We start from the raw sequence: 23,166 nt of genomic DNA on the forward strand, positions 1-23,166 counted from the left end.
AAAACTTATTCTAAACAAATAGGATCCAGAACAATCTGTAGGTTTCCATCTGCTCCCATGAGTCCTTCCTGCCATATCTAGAGGTGAACAGCATGTTTCCTCAATAGGCCTCTGGAACATGGCTACTCATGTTGAGGCCAGAGGTCTTGGGTTTTTCCAGGTTGTTTGCCTTTACAGTATTGTCATTAGTCTATAAATTGTTCTCTGGTTGAGCTCCCTTTCCTTTGCAGCAGTTCATACAAGTCTTAACAGATTTCTTCTGAAACCATCCCCTTCGTTTTTGCTTCTCATACAGTAGCTCATTTGGCCATTCTACTATTGATGGACATCCCCGAAGTTTCCAGTTTTTTGCCTCCACGAACAGGACAGCTCTAAATGATTTTGTCCATATGGACTCTTCCACCAACTTCCCTCTAATTCCTTCCCTAACTCCTTTCATTTTCCTCTCTGATCTCTTTGTATAAGTATAAGAGATGACAAGATCAGACAATAAGATATCTGGTTTTTTTTTTTTCCCTAAATTGAAGGTAATCGTCCTTGGTCTTTGTTCAAACTTCATAGTTCTTTCTCTGGATACAGATGGTATTCTCCATTGCAGACAGCCCAGAATTGTCCCTGATTGTTGCACTGATGGAATGAGCATGTTTATCAAGGTTGATCACCACCTCCAAGTTGCTGTTAAGTGTTTTTCTGGTTCTGCTCATCTCACTCAGCATCAGTTCATGCAAATCCCTCCAGGCTTCCCTGAATTCCCATCCCTCCTGGTTTCTAATAGAACAATTGTGTTCCATGACATACATATACCACAGTTTGCTAAGCCATTCCCCAGTTGAAGGACATTTACTTGATTTCCAATTCTTTGCCACCACAAACAGGGCTGCTATGAATATTTTTGTACAAGTGATGTTTTTACCCTTTTTCATCATCTCTTCAGGGTGTAGACCCAGTAGTGGTATTACTGGATCAAAAGGTATGCACATTTTTGTTGCCCTTTGGGTGTAGTTCCAAATTTGAGAACTGCCTCTTGATATCCCTTGACCATTTATCAGCTATGGAATGGCTGTTATTAGAAGTTTGAGTCAATTATAGGTAGGTAGGTGGATAAATAGATATACAAATAGAGATGTATATAGATCTGGTCATATCACCCCACCATCACTGACAGCACAGTCGGCTGCAGTGGCTCCCTCTCACCTCAGCTTGGCCCTTTCCAGCTCTTCCATTGTTCTTACCCTTCATACTTTGTGATTTGACCCTCCTTCTCCTGATACTCCCATCTCCCCATTTCTTGCCTTTTCCTTTGCCCTAGCACTAGAATGCTCGCCCTCTCCCCTTTTTTCTCCTTTCTGCCTGACCTTCAGGGCTTGACTCAAATCCTACCTACCTTAACAGATCTTTTTTTTTCCCTTGGTCAATGATGGGGTTCATTTAATGAATTTCTTTTTCTCCTAATTACATGTAAAAACAATTTTTAAAAATCATTTTAAATAAAAGCTTTGAGTTCCAAATCTATCCCTCCTCTCCCCCTTCTCAGAGACCTTAGCTGTGCAAGCATGTAAAACATTTCCATATTAGTTATTTTGTTAAAGAATATTCAAAAGAAGGTGTAAAAAGTAATGATGTAGTCTATTCAGACTGTTCAATTCTTTCTCTGGAGATGGTTATCATTTTTTATCATGAGTCCTTTGGGATTGTTTTGGATCATTGGATTGAAGCAAAAAGTCATTCATTGTTCTTCATCAAACAGTATTGCCGTTACTGTGTTCAATGCTCCTCTGGTCACTTTGCATCAGTTCATGTAAATTTTTCTAGGTTTTTTCCAAAATTATTCTGCTTGTCATTTGTTAAAGCACAATAATATTCCATTGCAATCATATACCACCACTTGTTTAACCAGCCACCAATTGATAGCAATCCTCTCAATTTCCAGTTCTTAATCACCACAAAAGAATTATATATATATATATATACATACACACACATATATATATGTATGTATGTATATATATATTTTAACAAATAGGTCCTTTCCTCCTCTTCCCCTTTTAATAAAAATCTCTTTGGGATATAGACTTGGTATTGCTGAATCAAAGGGTATGTTCAGTTCAATTGCCCTTTGCTCTCCAGAAGAGTTAGATCAGTTCACAACTCCACCAACAGTGCATGAGTGTCCCGGTTTTCCCATGTTCCCTCCAACATTTCCTTTTTTGTCCTATTAGGCAATCAGATAGGCATGAGGTGGTCCCTCAGAGTTGTTTTAATTTTCATTCCTCTGATCAATAGTGATTTAGAACATTTTTTAAAATTTAGATAGTGATGATATCTTTGAAAACTACCCTTTCATATCCTTTGATCATTTATCAATGGGGAATGATTTGTATTTTTATAAATTTAACTCCATTCTCTTAATGTTAGAGAAATGAGGCCTTTTTTAGCAGAGATACTTGCTGTCAAATTTTGTTCTCCAAGTTTTCTGCCTTCCTTCTAATTTGAATGCATTGGTTTTCTTTGTGCCAAGACTTTTTAATGTTACATAAGCAGAATTATCCCTTTCATGTTTCACCATGTTTTGTCCTAAATTCTTCCCTTATCCATAGATCTGATAGGTGAGCTATCCCAGTCTCTTCCATTTGCTTATGGTATCACCAGCAGAATGTTTCCAAGGCTAATTCACCCTTGTTCCTACTTAGAGAGCTTACTTCCCATCTTGCCTTCCTTGTTCTTGTCTTCCTGAGGACTGGAAAGTCAGAATCAGGGTGACCTGGGAGAGCATGAGGAGAGGAGACTGTTCTTTAGGGAGTCAGCAGCCCCAGCCTCTCCAGGAATACATGAAGACACTGGAACTTTTGAAAGATCTAACCAAGATCTCTTCAGGCCCACAGAATATCAGAGCCACAAGAAGAAATGGTGTCCAGTCTCATCCAGCTTTGGGGGATCCCCGGGGAAGGCCCCATCCACAAGACTCAATATGAAAGAAACATTTCTCCAACTTGTACTTTGCAGGGGGTGAGGTCTCAAAAATTTGACCTCATGCCCAAGGGAAAGGAACCTTTCTTTGGTAGCCATGCTGAGGATCTCTTTTTTCCTCTTTCTTGTTCAGCAAATAAGTCATTCCTTCTTTGTTTTGGTTTTTTTTTTTTTAATTTTTTTTAGGTTTTTGCAAGGCAAATGGGGTAAAGTAGCTTGCCCAAGGCCACACAGCTAGGTAATTATTAAGTGTCTGAGACCGGATTTGAACCCAGGTACTCCTGACTCCAGGTGTTTTATCCACTGCACCACCTAGCTGGCCCCCCCCCCCATTCCTTCTTTGGTCTTGAGTTTTCCCCTTTGAAAAACAAAGTAAAGCTAGACGGCATTGGACGGAGGCTCTTAATGTTAAAATGATAATCTTTTATTTCTTAATCGGAAATCATAGGTAAATTGCTATTTTGGAGGCATGTGTATCATTAGGGAAAAGGTTCTTTTGTCCTCCTGCCCAGTAATCTCCCCCCCACCCCCAACACCTTAATGATAACCCAGCTTTGCTTCAGGAGCACTAATTTTAGAAGCATTTTCCCTGCTCAGCTATTGAAGGAAAGCATCTCTAGTTCTTGGTCTCCTTGTCTGGGTTTGGAGAATGCCCATTTGGTCTGGGGCCAGCTCGCATCCTTTAGAGACAGCAACATCATCATGAAATCATCAAAAATTGGTGCCAATAATCCGGGTGCCAATTAGATAATGACTATGCAAAATACACCCGAATTATTCATTGTTTTACTGAATAATCAAACACAGGCTGGCTGCTGTGACTGAATATTTGACTACAGGACATGGGTGTAAGTCCTGCTTCTCCCAGGGTATCTGTGTGACCTTGGGCAAGTGACCTGTCTTCTCTGGACCTCAGTTTCCCCATCCTTTTTGGCTCTGGTTATAAGAACCCATGATTCTCAGAAATAGGACTATAGCTGACTCCCATTTCAGTCCATCATGAATCTGATATAAAGGGAGAAAGAACTCATCACATTTTCTTTGGTGTGGGACCTGAGTGATTGTCCTCTAACCCCATATGACTTATGTGTCTTAAGAAGGGGGAGAGGAGAGGAGAGTGGCCAGAACTTTGAGGAGGGACCATGGGTCTCCAAAGTGGGGGTTGGGGCAGGATCCAAAGTAGGTCAGAGGATGGAGAAATGGATGTGAGAACCCTGGAACTGGTCTTCAGCACAATCCCACCCACTAGAACTCCCCATACCTTCTCAACTCTGCTCTCTCCCTCTCACCTTTCCCACCCCCAGCCCCAGCCCCATTCTCTCTAGTCAGCAATCTTACCAATCAATCACATCTTTTCAATGAGTATTTACAGCCAGGTGACTAGGGATGCAGATACAAAGAATGAAAGCCTTCTTACTAGGCTGACAGTGTCAGTAAAAAGTAAATATTCTTCCCCCACCCCCACCCCCCTGCCCCCAACAAGTAGCAGGACACAGACCCTGCTGGGACAGTCCACTCTCCCCCCACATCAGCCATCCACCTGATGGCCTGGCAGCTCCAGCAGGTCCATGCCCCAGGCTGGGGTAGTAACAGGGAAAAGGAAAGAGCCCCACCCCAAGCTTCCTTCTGGGTGGGACCCTGAGTTGGACCTGAGGAGCAGGTCTGGCCAACTTCCTTCTCTCCTTGAGGTAGCACCACCCTCCAGTCTGACTCTTCATTTTCCCTGACCTTTTCTCTCCTCTCTGCCCCCTCCCCTCCCTCACCCTGGCACAGGTCCTGGGGAGCTTAGGTCTCAACTGCTCCCCTAGCCTTTTTCTCCCCTCCCCCTCATTGCTGCTGAAAGTGGTCCTCAGATCTCCCTCCTCCGGGCTCTGCCCCCTCCATATTCATGTCTCCTGTGCCTGGAATGCTTTTGTCCCTCACTTCTACCTCTCATAGCCCCTTGTTTCCTTCCAAATCCAACTTGGGACTTCCTGTATTTGCTGTTTGGCCCCCACCAAAATGACCTACCGTTTATTGCCTCTAGACTCACCTGCAGTGTTCTGTCCCATCAGAGGGACCTTTGAACTTGCCTGTTGGGGGCATCCCCCTTGAACTGCACCCCTCCAACAGGCCAGACCCCAATCTGTAGCTGGCCTTGGACATTTTGCTCCTTTCCCAGTAGTCATTGTGAGTGATTGCTGACTTCTCTTTAAACGCATTCTTCTACTGTCAGAATTTTCTGCCCCACCTCCCACCCCTGTCTCCTGGGGTGGGCGCACTATGGACGCCCCCAGAGTGTGTTTGTTCCTGTTGCAGATGGCTGAGAGCATCAAGGCAGCCCCTCAACCATGATGGCTCAGTTTCCAGCTGTTATGAATGGTAAGGAGATGGGGGGAGTGGGGGAGGCCTGCCTGCTTATTTGGGGTTTGCATCCTTTCTTGGAAGCACTCAGAGAGAACTCCCACTGACTGCTGCTGCCACCTCTGGTCTAGAACAGCTCAGTGGCACAGGGATAGAGTGCCAGCCTTGGTTAGAAGGTCAGGAGTTTCAATCTGGCCTCAGACACTTGCCACTTACTGTGTGACCTTGAGCAAGTCACCTCACCCTGATGGTCTCACATCCAGGGTCATCTCCAGTCGTACTGATTCATATCTGGTCACTGGACCTTGATGGCTCCAGAAGAGAAAGTGAGACTCGTGACTTAGTATAGCCACCCCACCCCCATCCCATTCATGTGCTTGTCCCTGATGTTATGGACTTCAAGAATGAAGGACAAGCATCAAACATCGTCGTTATCCTCATCATCATAGGCAGCAGACAGCCCCCAAGATTTCAGGGTGGCCTTCCATCTTCCAAGTCCTAGGGCCCCAAATGACTTATGACCCTTCTGCCTGGACAGTCTTCTCATGGGTGTACCTTGGATCCCACCAGCAGACTTTACAGCTTAGGAAAAGTCTTTTGCTGCCCTTCAAGCTGGTGTTGATACTTGTAGGGAAAAAGTCAGGACCAGAGCAGGCATTCTTGGAATAGAACTGGTTCACCCCTTCACATATATCCCTAGGTGCAAAGCTCCCCCCCAAAAATCTCTTTTCTAATTAAAGCTGGAGCTCATAAGCCAAGTCGTGGCTTCCTTCCCCCTCCCTCTTGCCTTCTAGCTTTTTCAGTTTTCTTTCCCCATTAGATTGAGCCTTCCTCTCCTCCTCCTCCTCTTCCCTAGTTGGGAGCTGGCCCTCGGGGTGAGCATGGCAGTAGATGGATATCTCCTTCCTGTCATTGACCCTTGCCAGTGACACTGCCCTCTACCCCAGCTGGTCAGTTTTCAGTTCGGGAAGGGGTTGTTCTTGCTCCAGTTAGAGGTCTCATGACTGCATCTTCCCCTGTGTTTTTAGGGGGCCCCAACATGTGGGCGATCACCTCAGAAGAGCGGACCAAACACGATAAGCAGTTTGACAACCTCCGGCCCTCTGGAGGCTACATCACAGGTCAGTGTGACGGCACCCTCACGCTTGCTTGCCTCCTTCCTCCTCAACCCTGACTGCACCCTGCCCGACCCAATCACTGCCCAGAGAGGAGGGGCTAAGCTCCCAGGCCACTCGGGACTGCAAATGCATCCTCCTGAGTTCCTCCACATATTTCTTATCCTCTTTCTATATGTTATCTGGAGACAGGCTCTGTTTTGCTAATTTGAGAGTAAAGTGGTTCAGCCAGATGCCCATCTCAGATTGGTTGGGATCCCCTGGGGAAGGTCAATACTGAGGAAATGTGGGTGATTGGCTATGCAGGAGGCTACTTGGGGAGAAAACCGTCATTGATAAAGTGCCTGCTGTGTGCCAGCCACTGGCCATCACCCTGGACAAGTCGGTTCTCCCTTGATCCTCAACTGAGGACACAGAGTCCAACAGCAAGAATGTATCTGGAGCTCCCTCACCTCAAGCGACCTGACTCAAGGAGAGCGTCTGTCACAGCATTCTCTGTTTACGTCCCTCACTGCAGTGCCACCTTGCCAACTGGAAGATGGGCATCCCTTAGTACTTCCTGGTTATATCAGAAATTGCCACACCCCCTGCTCCCCTCTTCCTCTTCCTTCAAGGTCCTGCCCAAACCTCGCCAGCTCTCCTGACACCCCTCCCCCACCACTGCCTTCCCTCCAAAACTTCATGACTGGAGTTGTTTTGGTTTTGTCTCAGTATCAACCAAGCCCAGTGGCTTATTTTTCTTCTTGTTTCTGCCATAGGTGACCAAGCGCGTGGCTTCTTCTTACAGTCTGGCCTTCCAGCTCCTGTTTTAGCTGAAATATGGTAAAGCTTCCTCCTTTTGTGACTGGCCTCTTGAAGGTGGGTGGGCACCACTTTTCAGTTGAAGTCTGGTACCCACGGACAAGTTAGGACCTGCATCTCTCCTTATAGAAGGGTGTCCTCCCATGGGAGTCTCCTGAAGGGAAGCTTCCCCTCTCCAGCTCTTTGGGCAGTTCCAATGTGGTGAAGCACCACTCTGTACCTTCTCTAGGAGGAGAGATCTCTCTCCAGATTTTTCTTTTCTCAGTTAATTTTGGAATCTTTCAGATTTGTGCGTGTGCTGATCTGTCATCTTTAATTCCTAGATAATTTTTTTCCCTTTTTTTAGCTTTTCCATATCTGAGTTCTATTTATTTGTTGTTTTTTTCCCCATCTTGCCATCTTCTTGCAATACTTTTTTGTCCATTGATCCTCACTTGATGTCATCCAGGCAGTAAGCACTTATTAGGTTCCTATTGTGTGTGCTGGGCCCTTGCCCTCACAATCCAAATTCAGATGCCCAGAAACCCTTTGGTACAGCCCTGGAGTTTCCAGGCCTATGGCCTTGTAGGTCATCAGAGACCAAAAGGGGAAGCTGAAGCTTGATCTTGAAGGGACACAGAAGCTCTTGAGCAGGAGTGGACAGTGGGTGTGCCTGGGCTCTCTAGAGGAGCCGCCTTCCCAGCCCATACCCCAGGAATGCTAAAAATGCCCCAGAAGGAATAATCAGAAAGAAAACCAGAGACCCAATGCAGGGGTCCCCAATGCCGACCAGGATTGCTCCTAGAACCCTCAGAACCAGGGGAAGCTTGGAGCAGAAAGAAGCCAGCATCAGAGGGAAGGCAGCCCAGCTTCCAGGCCAGAGGGAGGGCCAGGCAGTCACACACCTGGGTGAAAATCCCTAGAGGCTCATGGAAGTTGCTGCCCACCCAGACTTGGCAGCATGCTAGATTCAGAGTGAGGGAGCCAGGCAGGCCACTCCTTCCCAAGGGCCTGAGGGAACAAAGGATGTGCCAGACACAAGAGCATGGAACCTAGTGCCAAAAATGAGATTGTGGTCAGAGAGAGACCTGAGGGAGAGGCATGTCAGAGAGGGCAGAGCTGCTCCCAAGGATGACCAGTGCCCAGAAGAAATGAAACAAATTATCTATGGTCCTCCTGCCTCCCCCCCCCCCCCCCCCGAGCTTCCAGAAAGGTGCTAATCAGAGGATTTGGAGGTGGGCTGCAGAGTGGCCAAGAAGGATGAGCCTTGAGAAAAGGCCACAGTGGGTAACCTGAGAGCGGGCAGATTTGACAAGAGGCTCAGGGAAGGTTTGGGGACGACCTGAGCTGCTTTTGGCTGTCAGAGCCAGCAAATCGGAGGGATGGCAGGCCTGCTTGCATCAGCTGGTCAGTGGAGCCATGGAGGCCCTGTTGCCTACCCGGGCAGGGAAAAGCCACATGGGACCATGCCCAGGGGCACAGGTAGGGAGAGCTCTCTGAAGTCCTGAAGCTAAAAGTGTAATGAGCCAGTTAAAGAGGAGACAGAGGTAAAGAAGGACTGAAGTGTCTGAACCATTGGTCAGTGGATAGGAAATGCAGACTGATGATCAAGGAGGAAGCTGTGGATGAGAAAGGAAGGAAGGAAAGAGAGGAGGGAGGGAAGAAGATATTAAACCCTTGCCATACACCAGTGTTTTCAAATATGACCCAGTTTGATCTTCACATTAGCTTTGGGAGGGAGGTGCTGTTGTTTAGCCCCATGTAGCAGATGAGGAAATCGAGGCAGGCAGGTAAAGTGACTTGTTCAAGATCACATAGTTTGAGGTGTCTGAGGTCAGATTTGAACTTAGGTCTTTATTTATCCACTGTGCTACCCCACTGCCCCTAAGAGGCAAAAAGAGTTGTCTTGAAAGACCCCCTGTGGTTACTAGTTGGATTATTTGAAAGATTCTTCTGGAAGATGTCATCCAGGGCAGGGACTGGAGAAGGAGCCTTCAGGCATCCAGCAGCCCCATGAGATCTGCACCGTGCTGAGCAGGGAAGCCAAGGGCACAGAAGGAGGGCCTCCAGTGGTTTTAAAATATGTTTGGATCCCTCCCTCCTCCATCCCTCTCTCAGACCCAGGAGACAAAAGGGCAATGAGAGCTGTGTAGCACTCAGTGGGTCACTATGATGAGTGGTGGTGGAGAAGATAGTGGCAGTCCCAGACCCACTGCTTTGCTGACTCTGCTTGCTTCTCCCTTGAAGTCTGGGGTGGTATCTTACCCAGTCGGTGAGCACCTGGCCTTCATAGAGCTGGGGTCCTGGGCTTCCACATTAGTCCTTCTTGTGGGACAATTCAGGTGACTTTACATAATGGTTAGACCAGTCTCCTGCCATCTCTCTGTCCTCTAGAGCCTTCTGATTTGGACTATTCCAAAGTCATGAAATTAGGGGGTTTCTATCATATAGGGTTTTTAAAAGCACTGTGGGAGGAAAGAAGAGCCTTGAAGGGAGCTTAGAAGTCCCTGCCATGCCCAGCTGGCACTGGGTGCTTTTCTCTGGGTCTCTTGCCTTGCCCTGGATAAGGTCATTGCCCACTGGCTGGCCTCTGGGTATTCCCTTTGGGTATTCCCTTGTCTTCCCCTCCTGGTCACTCATTTCCCCAGGGTCCTCTAGGATAATATCTCTTCTCTCTTGCCTGGCACAGACCTCTTTAGGGCTCTGGAAGCAATCTGCCAATGGCATTCTCTGGAACCTGATTGGTGTCTTGGGCATGAAGAGTCCAGTTGAAATGGGGTTGGACCCTTGGTTCAAGGAGGAGCTGGGACCAGAAAAGGTCCTGAGATGGCACCGAGCAGAATGGAAGAAGATGGAAAATCTCCATAGTACCTGGAGCTGGGAACTAATGCCCCTGTCTGACTCCTGGGGGTGCATCACCCAGAGGAGCACTTGGGCTCTCAGTTTTCCTGGCAACTTTCAGAGACTGAGTCCAGTCTGGACAGGAGTCATTGTTCATAGCTCTGGAGTCAGCCTTGACTCATTGCCAACTTTCTCTTCCCTTTGTTCCCCCACCCACCCACCCAGAATGGCCCCTGTAGCCTACACCCCTGAGAAGCTCACCCTGGCATCCTGCAGCTGAGCTGCTGTGGATCCTGAAGTCCTGTTACCCAGTCTTTTTCCCACCTAGCTCCATGGTGGCATCCTCCAGCTGGGTGAAGAGGGGCTTGCTTTCTGAGTCTTCGCGTATCGCCACCTTTTCCCCTTGACTTCAGGCTAAACACGGCTGCCTTTATGGCATGATTTCTTACCATATGGTCACCCTCTCCTGAGTGTTTACAACTTGCCAAAATCCTCCCCAAAATGTGCCCCAAGATCAGACGTGACCTTCCTAGGGTCCTGTGCAGGGGAGTGCTGCCCCTCTGTAGCTTCATGAGAGCATTTGGGTTCCTGAGGAGGGACCTGGTAGGGCCTCCTGATCCTTTTCCCCTGAACTTTGTATAACTCTCCCCCCCTTTCTCATAGTTCTTTCTTGGTCTTTACCTTCTTCCCTGGTACATTTGTTCTAGTGTTCACAGAGGGGCAGAAAGGGGGACCTTGACCCTTGGCCCAGTTCTTGAGGATGGGAATCAAGGGATAGTTAGTGAACATTTAGAAGGGAGCTTTGTCAGAGAACCTTCTTCCACCAGCCCCCAATCTGGCAGCAGGTACCAAAGGCTTCCTTACCTGGAGAACTGCACTGTGTTTGGTTGGCAGAGTCTCTCCTATGTTTCTGGAGCAGGGGCACAGCACAGGAAGAACCCAGATGTACTGAGCCGTGAAAGCAGATATCTGTGAAGTAAGGTCCCCAGGGCTCGGCCCCCAGTCTCTACCTGGCCCTGGCCCGTTGGATGGAAAGCATCCATGGACAGCTGCCATCAAGACAGTTAGAGTTGGAAAAGATTTGCCAGGCCAAACCATCAGGGCACGTAAAAAGAATGAAATTAGTAAGAGGGAAAAGAAAGTCTTGCCCTTAGTACCTTTTTAGGTATAATTAGTCTGTCTGAAGAGGATCTGGGAGTTTGAGACCATAAGCTCAATCTGAGTGAGCAGTCTTGGGCAGTCATGTCATCAAAGAATAACTCAGCCCAGGACAAGATAAGAAGAGACAGATGCATTGATTTTCAGCTGCTTTCATGTATGTGACCTTGGAGATGTTCTGGTCCTCCATTCTGCTCAGATCTCATTCCAGAGCTGTGGTCAGTTCTGGACCAGAGAGGGGTGCAATCAGAGGGACAAAGGACCTCAAGCCCTGTAGGATGAGGACTAACTAAAGGAAATGCGTCATGGAACCTGGAGGAGGGTAGACCTAAGCGGGGGCTCTGATAAATGCATTCAAGAGCTTGTTAGGAGAGAGAAAGGTACTGTCACTGGGGAAGCGTCCAGAGGGGCCCACTGTTCTCCATGAGGAAGGTCCCTGAGCTGGCGCTGGGTGACTCCCTGCCCTCAAGAGTAGTACAGGAGCTGCGGGCCAGCCAGGATGCATAGATGCTTCTCCTGAGTTCTCTTGTCCATATTTGTGGTGTTTGCTCATTGGTGGGGTTGAAGGAGAATGTTTCTCATGTCACTCCCTTGCTCAGTCTGTCTTATTCTTTCTTTGCTCTCAGGACATTATCAGACTTAAATAAAGATGGGAAGATGGACCAGCAAGAATTCTCCATTGCTATGAAACTCATCAAACTCACGCTTCAAGGGCAGCGCCTGCCTCCATCCCTGCCTCCGGTCATGAAGCAGCCACCGGTGTTCTCTCCCTTGGCATCTGCACGCTTCGGTAACTGGAGTTGCCCTTGACCACAATTCCTCTAAAGTTTCCCCAGTTTCAGTGAATCTTAACCATGCATGGTACAAAGGGGCCTTGAGCACCCTCTGGGGTCCCTCCCTGGGAGGGCAGGAGTCAGAATTGGGCAATCAGTGGGTGGCAGGGTCCACCCTGGAAGCCCTGGGTCCTTCTGCAGGGTTGGCCTTCAGCACAGGTTCCAGGTCCCAAATGGCACCAGTCTTTTCATTGAAATGTTTGCAGAAAAGAACAGGACCAGTCACGACTCCCTTAGAGCCCCTGTTGCCAATACCACATGGGGGCCTGGAGGGTCTGGAATGATTTCTAGCCATCCCAGGGGTGAATTTTGTAGCAGGCAGTCTCAAAGTCATCAACATTTTCTGGGGGGGGTCCACTCGGGGCCACAAGTTACAAGGCCTTAACAGATGCAGCTCCTGCTTATGGTTCCTCCAGAGGCCTTTAGACATGCTTTCACGCACAGTCTTTGGTCAGGTTGGACTAGCATCTGCTGGGAACCTTCCTTCCCATGGGGTCAGGCCCTTGTGTGTGCTTTCACATCTCCCCAAGCCTCTGCTCTCGGTGGGTCAGCACTTGATGAATCGTGCAGGCCCTGGCCTGTGCTCAGATGTTGGCCAGGGCACCAGAACTGAAAATGTTTCCTGGAAACCCACCACCAGAAATAGCAGATGACATGCAGGCTATTCTCTTTGCATGCCTCTCATCCTTCTCTGTCTCCCAATATATCCCAGTACAATGAATACTCCTTTTAACTCCTCTGGAGGTGACTCTGAGCCTTGCAGAAGAGGAAGTATGACCTGCCTCTGTGTAGTGCCTGGGAGGATCTGCTGCCCCAGTCTGGTCCCGGCACTGTGTTTGCTGGTAGTGATGTTGCCCCACTCCTCCGGAGGAAGAGAGTATCTGGTGGAGGATGACATGTGCCTAGCCTGGCTGAGTGCTATCAGGAGGGCGAGGCCCATACAGGGTTTAGCTCCCTTCAGGGGAGCCTGCCAGACTTTGGGGATCATCTGGCACATGCACCATCCTTGAGTCAGGAGCAGTGTTGGATCTTACTGCTGGTCTGGCGTGTCCCCCACAGGAATGGGAAGCATGCCTAACCTGTCCATCCCTCAGTGTGTGCCTCCGGCCGCCCCCATGGCACCTGTATCATCAAGACCTTCAGTCACTTCCCTTCCTCCCTTGGGCATGGCTGCTCCCCTGGTGCCCTCTGTTAGTACGTCCTCGCTGCCCAATGGAACTGCCACTCTGCTCCAGCCCATGGCTGTCCCCTTCTCATCAGCAAGTGAGTGCCTCGGAGCATGGACGGTTGGCGTTTGGGGGTCCCCGCTGGGGAATGTCCAGGAGGGGCAACCTCTGTTGTCTCTTTCCTTTAGCCTTGCCTCACACGTCATCGTATGGTCTCTTGATGGGCAGCTTTGGTGGTTCTTGTATCCAGAAGGCTCAGTCTCTGATCGACTTGGGATCGAGCAGGTACAAGCCCTGGGGAACTCTCAGTATCTCACTTCTGACCCATTCTGGGAGAGCACCCCATTTTCCTTCTCTGAGGGTTTGTCCTGGGCATTGTCTCCCTGAGTCCCCGTTGGCCTTCTGTAGTTCACAGACTGCCCCCAAGTCAATTTTCTGTAGAGCCTTAGAGCATTTTGGGTTCAGCTCTGAAACTAGTTGTTATTTTGTTTTGTTTTGGTTTGGTTTTTGCAAGGCAATGGGGTTAAGTGACTTAACCAAGGTCACATAGGCAGTTACTAAGTGTCTGAGACCAGCTTTGAACTCAGGTCCTCCTGACTCCAGGACTGGTGCTCTATCCACTGTGCCACTTAGTCTCCCCATGTCATTGTTTTGGATTAGAAAGCAGCTTTGCCCCCACCTTCACCCCCAAGACACTTTCCCCCAAATCCTGAGTGATCATCCTGCAGATGAATTTGGAGTGGATCCTGCTGCTGAAGCTTTGCCTAGCTAAAAAGGGTCCATTTGCAGGAGCCCCCCCCCCCCCCAGTAAAGCCCAATTCCTCATTTGATGTCTGGACCATGCTCCCCTGAAGTGTTGGAAAGCTCCTTCAGGGACCCAGCATATCACACAATTAAAGGGTTTCTGCCGAAGTTTAGACTCAGCTCAGTATGGGCAGCCCCCCTCCAGGCTTCCCTCCTAACAAGCATCTCTTGGGGAGAGTCCCAGGGCCCTCTACACCTTGGGAGTGGTCCTCGCCCCTTGTTCCCTGTTGGAGGGCTGCCACCCAGTCTCCTTACTTGCTTCTCCCTCTCCCTACAGCTCCACATCCTCCACTGCCTCCCTGACAGGGAGCTCGCCCAAAGTTGGGACCTCTGACTGGGCTGTCCCCCAGCCCTCAAGACTGAAATACCGCCAGAAGTTTAACAGCCTGGACAAGGGCATGACGGGCTACCTCTCAGGTAAGCAGAGCTGAGGTTTGGAGGAGCAGAGGCAGAGATCTTGTAGTGGAACACTGATGTTCATTTTCTTTAAAATGGGCCCTGACTCCTTTGTCAGAAGGGAGCTGCTTCCTTTTATCCAGGGAGTCAGAGATCAGACTGAGAAGCCCTTCTCAGGCAGAGGGCCCATGGAACCCTGACTAGGGTTCGAAAGCCAAAATGGCCTCCTTGCTCTGGCAAGCATACTAGAGTCTCAAGACACCTGGGTGGGCACGGGGAATGGCCCTGAAAAACAATGGAGGGAGACGCCTGGGCAAAGGTGAGGGAGGGGGAGATGGAGCACAGCCACTGTCCTCCAGCCTCCTGGGAGCACCTTCCCTCTGGGCCTCTCTAGGGAGCTCCCAGGACGGAGCTAGTTGGGGGTACACGGAGGCATGAGAGAACCTCTTAGGAAGCTTTGACAGACTCCAAGGCAGGGGCAGAGCAGTGGATGTGGGATAGGCCTTGGGAGGAGTCCTGGCACCTACCTGGATGGAGGACGTGAAGAAGAGAGAAGAGTCAAGGGGACTCAGTATCCTCAATAGGGGAGAAAAGCAAAGTTCTTTTATTCAATATCTTGAGTTTTAGATGCCTCAGGACATGGGGAGGACACGGGGGGGGGGAGGTTAGTAGGAGGAGAATTTAGAATTATCTATTGAAATTATCCTAATGATTGAACCCTGGGTACTCAGACTAGGGAGAGAGAAGCATCCTTGATGACCTGGAGATGGGCAGTGATTGTCCCTCTAAGGAGACCAACAGGGAGCCATCAATCGGCTTTATGTCCAGTTGGCACAACCTTTCCAACCTGGCTTGGAAGGCCTTCCATGCCCTCCCCAGTCAGATGTCATGGCCACTCATCTCCAGCCCCCAGAGGCCTGACCCTGCCAGACTGAACTCCATTCTACCTCCTCTTTTCCTTCCTCATTCCCTGGCACTTTCTGGTGGAGGGTATGAAGGGCTTTGAGCATGGCAGGACCTTCAGAAGGGCTTTGTTCCAGATCCTCAGCCTGCTTCTCCCCTGGAGACCTTTGGGTTTGGGCCTCCACCTGTGAGTTGTGGGAGAGGGGAAGACACGGATTCAGTGGCCATTTGTCAGATGCCTACTGTGAGCCAGGCCCAGGGGATACAGGGACAGAAAAATGGGAGGGTCCCTGCCCTCATGGAGTTTAGATTCTGTTGGCCAAGTATCTCATAATCAAAGGCCACATGGCGTCAGAACTATTTGTGGGGGTGGGTTGGGTGGGTAGTAGAGTGTTCCACTAGGGGCCCTGCAGAGCCCAGTCAAGTATGGGCAGTGGGTCTGGCCCTCTTCTGAGGGTGCCCTGTGGGGACCATTGAAAGAATCAGGGAAGGAGTAAACAGATGGGGAAGATGTAGCGACAGGCTCTGGCCATTGGTTTGGGGGGAGACAAAGCTGAGGGTAAACAGGACAGCTGGAAGGCTGGGGGGACTCGAGCCAGGAGGACAATGGGCCCGAGACCCAGGCCTGTGGACTCTGATGCCATGACCCACTCAAGTCACTGATGCTGAGTGTAAGAACATAGGAAAGAGAGCCCAGGGGACCTTGGTCACTTGGGGGGGGGGTGAGGAGAAGGGGTGGCCAGGGAAGTCAGAGGGAGGAAAAAATGGCCAAAAAGGAGAGGTCAAGTGGGGTGAAGGTGAAATGAGCCCTGTGAGAGTTGGAGGGGACAACCCCTGCCACCTTGCTGCCCATGGGGCCAGTGGGGAAGCCCTGCAGGACACTCTCTGAGGGCACTGGCCCAAGTGGCCCAGATGTTTCCTGAAGGAGATGCTGAGTAAGCCAGACCGCTTCCTGGCACACCCAGCTTGAATATTCACCTACTGAAGAGGCAAGGTAGCTGGGGAGAATGGGCCTTGTTTGCCTGCCCCCGCATTTGTGACTAGGGGAACTTCCCCGCTCTTGTCTGCCCCAGGGGCCAGAGCTGGAGGCTGGCTCTTTGTCTCTCCGCTGGCTATTCCATTTCTGGGAGCCAGAAACCAAAGGCCCCAGGGAGAACTTGTCCCCTTTGAGCAGGTAGAAGTAGGGCCCTCCAGGTCTTCTTGTGACATTCTTCTCCCATCTTCCCCACCTTGTCCCCAGGTCTCCAGGCTCGGAACGCCCTTCTCCAGTCTAACCTGTCTCAAACCCAGCTGGCTACTATTTGGTGAGTTTGATCATCAGTAGGGGCCTTGGGTGAAGTTGCCCATGAGCCTCCCAAATTCCCATCCAGACAGGAAGACCTGAAAGGGACAATGGAAATGGTTGGGATTCCTGGAGAGTTCTTTGTATCAGTGGCAGTTGATTTTGTAAAGGATTTCGGGGAGACCATCACACTCCTTCATGGTTTATATCCAGGTCTTCAAGGGGTGAGGCCATCGAGTCACGTTGGAATCCATCTCCTCAGATTCCACACCCTCTCTGCCTTTAGCTCCGGGCTCTGACCCTGAGACCTCTTAAGGAAAGGAGGGGGTTAACCCAGAGACTCAACTGGGCTACCCTAAAAAGAAGGCAAGGGAGGCTTGATGCCCTTGGGGCTCATGAGGGCATCATCTGCCAACCTTTTTAGAAGAGCCACTGAGAAGCCATTCAGCCTTGAATTGGGTAGGGTGCCCAGTAGGTGTCAAATATGGGCAGAGACCAGTAGGCTCTTCAGCCTTTTAGAATTTAAGGAGCTTCTCTGTTCTTTTATATGATTGCCCAGCCCACCCCATTGCCTGCAGGCTCCAGGGACTTGGGCTGTGAAATAACACTAACAGGCTGGATCCCCAAGGGCACCCCAGGGCAGGTTGGCTCTTACCAATATTGGGATTATTTTTATTGATATTTTGTGTGCCTGGGACTTTCTGAGAGTGAATTTCCTTCAGGAATCTGGCTGATGTGGATGGCGATGGCCAACTCAAAGCAGAAGAGTTTATTTTGGCCATGCACCTGACTGACATGGCCAGAGCTGGGCAGCCACTGCCTCTGACCTTGCCCCCGGAGCTGGTGCCGCCTCCTTTCAGGTAAGCGCACCTAGAGGCTCCTCCCTGCTGCAGTTGCCCCATGGAAGCCCTTGAGTAAGATGAAGTTTCCAGTTACTCTGAATTTGGCCTGATCAGTCCTCTGACTGTCAAGGCCATGCCTGTGTCCAGACTCTGATAGGGCCCAGAGATAAACAGGGAGTAACTGAGTGGACTGGGACACTTTGGGAAACTCTTCTCTATATTTTTAATAGACCTTGACTGAGCATCTGAGGGATTAGTGATCTGCCCTACACGCCCCCCCCCCCCAAGAAAAATTTACTTGTCTTTACTTTTGCTGGACTCATTTATCCATTGTACACATGGTTTTATTTGGTTGAATATAAGCCCTTTGAAGACAGTGTCTACACACTGACCCTTCAGAAATGCCTGTTGAATTCTTTCTTATTTATTTACTTATTTAAATTTAAGGCAATGGGGTTAAGTGACTTTGCTAAGGTCCCACAGCTAGGCAGTTATTAAGTGTCTGAGGTCAGATTTGAACTCAGGTCCTCCTGACTCCAGGGCTAGTGTTCTATCCACTGCGCCACCTAGTTGCCCCTGCCTATTGAATTCTTTAGGCAAAATTTTGTGAATAAAAACCATGGATCCACCATTGGATGAATCCACCTTGTGGGAGAAAGACACAAAGAGAAAGATGAGATGTGAAACAAGAGACAGAGAGATGCGTGGTGGGTGCAGGTTGGGGGCAGCTCATTTCTAACCCTGAGCTGCGTATGAGAACAGTCTAGGAAATGCCAGACGTGTGGTGGGCACCCAGCAAGAGCACTGAGCTGGCCCTCAGGTTTCCCAGGTGTGAGGTGAGGTCCCCATCAGGGAGGGGCAGAATCTGCAGCAGAATTCCTCCTCCCCAGTCCTCAGCCAGCTCCCAGCACCAGAATTCACAAGTTCGTTTAATCTGGCTTGTGAATGCTCAGCCATTGTTAGACTTTTGAGATGTAACTGTAGAGTTGGGAGGGGCCGTGGTGGTGGTGGCATTAGCCTGTTGGGACAGGCTCAAATGCCAGAAAGTGGGGTGACATCTAGTCTATGTGGGTTGGAGGAGTGAATGGGAAACTGGCATAGTTGGGGCAAATGAGAGATCTGGACCAGCAGGTGGGCAAGGTGAGGCCTGAAGAGAAGAGAGCAAGATCTTCTGGAGAGCAGAAGATGGGGTAACCTAGGCAACAGATAACAGGAGACAGCATGATTGTATCCTTCAACCAGTTTCTCTTTGGAAATAGCTTTTATACTTAGAGAGTTTTTATTATGTTCTATGTGTCTTAGTTATCGGACCTTTCTCAGAGAAATTTACTTTGAAAATTTTTCAAAAAAAATTTTTTAACCTCTTCATTTTTTTTATTTTTGGGGGGTTTTTTTTGGTATTTATGGAGCAAGGGGTTAAGTGACTTGTCCAAGATCACACAGCTAGTAAAGTAAGCATTAAGTGTCTGAGACTGGATTTGAACTCAGATCCTCCTGACTCCAGCACTGGTGCTCTATCTGTTGTGTCAGCTAGCTTCCTTTGACTTCTCCTAATTTGTGCTAAATTAATTTTGTACAGTCTAAATGCTCTTCATTTAGAGGAACATGGTTGTCAGTCATTAGATACAAGTAAATGCTGTTGGGGGTGGGGTGGGGAATTCTATAGTAATTGCTGGGGAAGAGGTTCCTGAACAGGTGGAGAAGCCCCACTGCCAGTGGCAGCCAGCCACCATTTAGCCTGTTCAAGCCCTGCTGGTTGAAGCGGGGCTAGGGGAGAATGAGCCTTTATGCATTCCCTGCTGTATGGGAGACCCTGGGCTAATGAAGCCCTTCACAAATATTCTCCCATTTGTTCCTCACAGCAACCCTGTGAGGGAGATACTATTGTTATCCCTATATTACAGTTGAGGACACTGAGACAGAAGTGAAATGACTTGCCCAGGGTCACAGAGCTGGCACATATCTGAGGCAGGATTAGAACTCAGGACTTCCTGACTCCAAGGGCAGCATGCTTCATTGCCACCACCACCACCCCAGGATGAATTGGGGTAGTTGTGAAAGAGGGAAATTCAGTGGCTGTGTGGAGTGATGAGGAGAGCGGCCCAAGGTGTGAGGGCAGGTGACTTAGAGGCTGTCTGCAGAAACCAGAAGATCAGGAGGAAGCTGGGAAGAGTGGGGGTCCCAATTTACAGGTGTCTTGGTAAAATGCAGAGCTGAAGAAAGGGATTTGTGTAGATGGGTCTGGTTAGATAGAAGGAGAAGAATGAAAGACGACCCCATCCCCAAGTGGCCTCAGCTATCCGTGTACCCACCAGACTAATGTGAGCCCCATTAACTGAGAGCAGGCTCTGAGACTTAAAGGGCTGAGACTATCATCCAGCCTGGTGGTGGCCGCTGCCTTCCGAGCTGGGCCGTGCAGGTCAGTCAGCTGGTGAGACAGCAGGGGAGGAGAGGCTTGTGGGCAGCAGGCCTCCTCAGGCAGAGGTGTGTGATGGAGCTCATAGGTGACTGTCCAGCAAAGATTTCCTGAGCCTGCTCCCTTGTTCTTAACATGGAAGCACAAAAGGGGCCCTGCTTGTCATTAAAGTCAGCTGCAGAGGTTTTTTCCCAACAACTGCTTTTGATTTTTTCCAGAGGAGGCAAACCTGTGGATTCCCTTAATGGCACTCAGCCTTGCTACGAGAAAACCCAAGATGAGCCACCCCAGAAAAAGTTACCAGGTACCTGGATGTTGTCTCACTCGCCACCTGTGCCGAAAGGATGACTCTCAAGGGCTCAAGTCTGAGGGGCCCGTGGGAAATGAGTCCATGGTGTCTCAGGAGTGACTCCAGGCCGGCGCAGGGCGGGGAGTCCATCAGACTGGGCCCAGCACCCCCACACATACAGGGAGTTGAAGAGAAACCCAGAAAAAAGCCTGCTGCCGGCACCCTTCGGGTCAAAGGAGGGTCCCCCATCCTGTAGGAGGGCAGAGGGAGAAAAAAGGGGGCATGGAGCCTGGGGCTTTCTGGGCCCTCACCACAGTGTCCCCTGTTTAGTGACCTTTGAGGATAAGCGCAAGGCAAACTATGAGCGAGGCAATCTAGAGCTGGAGAAGCGGCGGCAAGCGCTGCTGGAGCAGCAGCAGCGTGAGGCTGAGCGGAAGGCGCAGAAGGAGAAGGAGGAGCTTGAGCGCAAGCAGCGGCTGCTCCAGGAACAGGAGTGGAGGCGGCAAATGGAGCTGGAGAAGCAGCGGGAGCTAGAGAGGCAGCGGGAGGAGGAGAGGAGGAGAGACGCAGAGCGGCGGGAGGTAACAAGCCCGGAGTCACAGGAAGCTTCCTCCCTGTTTCCCCCCAACCAGTCCTTGGGACCTGCTCCCCTTTGCCTTGTTCTGGACACACAGTAGGCACCTTTGATGGCCCGACTAATAGGGGCAGCAGAACGTTGAGTGGGGCTCCCTTGTCCCCAGTGAGTCCCAGCAGCTCAGAGCTGGGAGGAGCCCTGGTTTGGCGTGGGCCTGGGGGGCTGAGGCCTCAACACAGGGGTGCTCGCTTCAGGTCACCTGGACGGGGGGGCAGTGGCCTAGGGAGGAACTGAACTCAAGAGCCTCTTAGTCTTTGTTTGCCCGGGAACAGCTCCTGAGTGTAGTTCCTCCTATGTGACACCTCTGATCTCTTGGAGTTCTGAGTCTGTGGTCCTGAAGCCCTGCACACTTTGGGCCTTCTCTGGTGTACATTGGTGGCTTCTCTGGCCCCTTCCACCTCCCCTCAGCCCCATGTCATGAACCTTTTCTCTAAGGTCCGTGTGGCCTGGTCAGGGCCACTGTCCTGGTGCTGGTGGCTCTGCTGCTTCAGGTTGGGCTCCTGGGACTTCTTTTTTGAACTCACTGTGTCTTGTGTCCATCTCCATTGTGGACCTGAGATGGCAAAGTAAGCCGTGGTCCTTGAAGAAGCTGAGGCTAAGAGGGCATCAGTGTACAACTGGTGCATTGGGTCAAATCTCCCCCCAGGCTTTGGACCACCTCCCAACTTCCTCCTCTTTCCATCCATTATCTCATCGAGTCTGTTTTGCTAAGTTGAGAGCAAAGTGGTTCAGCCAGAGGCCATCTCAGATTGGTTGGGACCCCCTGGAGAAGGTCAATGGGGATGATTAGTTATACAGGTGGCTGCTTGGGGAAAAAGCCCGCATTGATAAAGTGTCAGCTGTGTGTCCTGTCCTTGGGTGGCCCCAGCTGGGCCCAGGATAAAAATTGGGATAAAAATAGCACATTCCCCCCAGGGCACCAGCATTATTCTCTGCCTTTTGAGGCATGAAATTATCTTCAGGGTGGTTGAGAAGTCCTTAGCCCCTTCCCATGGACACAGATAGCACGAGCAGAAACCTGGCAACCCTGCAGACCATGGGCTTCTTCTTGAGCCCACCTAGGACTGAAGTGAGGTCCCATGATCTCACTTCTTCCTCTGCCTCTGTGCCTGTCCCCCTCGTGCCCTCTCCTGTGTCTCCAGGATCTGCCCACCTTGTGCGTGTCCACTTCCTCTGGGATGGGTCCCCCACCCCATCCATGCCTCTGTGGGCAGCCGTGGTCTGGTCTGTGGATGTCAGAAGCCCAGGACAGCTCTTCTCACAGCTAGCTCTCTAGTTTAGCAGGGCAAGTGGGCCTTTCCACTTGTTTTTTGGTGAAAAGCTCTTTCATAAGTTTTAGAAGACACAGGCATCAAGAAGTCAGTTTGCTAAGTCTCAATGCCCTTTCCTCTCTTTCTTGATACATACATGTGTGTGTGCGTGTGTATGTGTGTGCTGGAAATAGATATGTCAAGTGTGAATTAGTTCCTGCTTGTGCAAGGAGTGAACCTCCTCAGGAGGGAGGCAGCCCCAGGTACAGAGCAGTGCAGGCCCAGGTGGCAGGGGAGGGGCACAAACAGGTGGGGCAGTCAGGAAAGGGGCTACTCTCCGCATGCTGCTTAAGCAACTTAAGCAACTGCATTGCTGAACCTGGGATAGGGATCAGGGCCAGATAGGAGAAATCCATCCCTTTTGAGGCTGGGGGAAAGGAAAGGGGTGAAGGGTGGGTGACCCAGCTTTCATTATCAGCCCTCCAGACATACTTGGATTTCTCACTTGTACAGAAGTCACTAACCCTTCCTCAGATACCCCCTTCTGAGCCAGAAACTCAAAATGAAACCCTCCCACCCCCAACCTTCAGATCTTCTCTCCTGTTCCCAGATAGCACTTTGTAGAGCTTCCCAGGCCTTTGTAGGGTCCAGGCAACTGACTAGCCTTGAATGACTCCTGGCTACTCCTGGACCCCTGCCCAAGGAAGAGAGACCACAGGCCCACCTTTGCCTGCTATTTGTTTGCAAGATCCCTGTTCAGGAAAGGCTCCTCCATCTGCTCAGTCGGCAAAGATGTGGGAGGGGGGCAGCTGAATAGCTTCCAACTACAAATAAGAATTCAGTTCTGCTTCCGTGAATTATGTGCGCCTTACCCTAGTGCAGTCAGGAAGAGTCACTAATTGGGAGTGGACAAGATTCCGCACCCAAGCCCTTGCTGCAGAGGTCTATTCACACGCTTCCTCCTTTGTCCTACTCAGTATCAGAGAGATCTGCCTGGGAGTCCTGAGAGGTTTAGATGCTTGCCTGGGTTCCATCAGCCAGAATGTAACCAAGGCAGAAGAACCTGAGCCACCCCAAGTGGCTTAGAGGCCAGATCTCAACTCACTATCTATCTTCATCTTTTCTTAGTAACAATTGATAATGCCAA

At 50.1% G+C, this 23,166-nt stretch overlaps 1 protein-coding gene across 5 annotated transcripts in view; it reads left to right on the forward strand.

Annotated features, from left to right (window-relative positions):
• ITSN2 (intersectin 2) overlaps window positions 1–23,166 on the forward strand; it is an 81,639-nt gene that overhangs the window by 13,851 nt on the left and 44,622 nt on the right. For all 5 annotated transcript variants that reach the window (XM_074194325.1, XM_074194295.1, XM_074194311.1 and 2 more), the window contains exons 2-12: window positions 5,266–5,328; window positions 6,339–6,431; window positions 7,184–7,247; window positions 11,831–11,994; window positions 13,097–13,300; window positions 13,392–13,488; window positions 14,285–14,424; window positions 16,547–16,610; window positions 17,311–17,448; window positions 20,065–20,150; window positions 20,466–20,716. In XM_074194325.1, the coding sequence (XP_074050426.1) occupies window positions 5,298–5,328; window positions 6,339–6,431; window positions 7,184–7,247; window positions 11,831–11,994; window positions 13,097–13,300; window positions 13,392–13,488; window positions 14,285–14,424; window positions 16,547–16,610; window positions 17,311–17,448; window positions 20,065–20,150; window positions 20,466–20,716 (1,332 nt within the window). In that variant the 5' untranslated portion in view covers window positions 5,266–5,297. The remainder of the gene's footprint in view (window positions 1–5,265; window positions 5,329–6,338; window positions 6,432–7,183; window positions 7,248–11,830; window positions 11,995–13,096; window positions 13,301–13,391; window positions 13,489–14,284; window positions 14,425–16,546; window positions 16,611–17,310; window positions 17,449–20,064; window positions 20,151–20,465; window positions 20,717–23,166) is intronic.

This window comes from Macrotis lagotis, chromosome 1 (assembly GCF_037893015.1).
Source record: "Macrotis lagotis isolate mMagLag1 chromosome 1, bilby.v1.9.chrom.fasta, whole genome shotgun sequence".
Classification (NCBI taxonomy): Eukaryota; Metazoa; Chordata; class Mammalia; order Peramelemorphia; family Peramelidae; genus Macrotis; species Macrotis lagotis.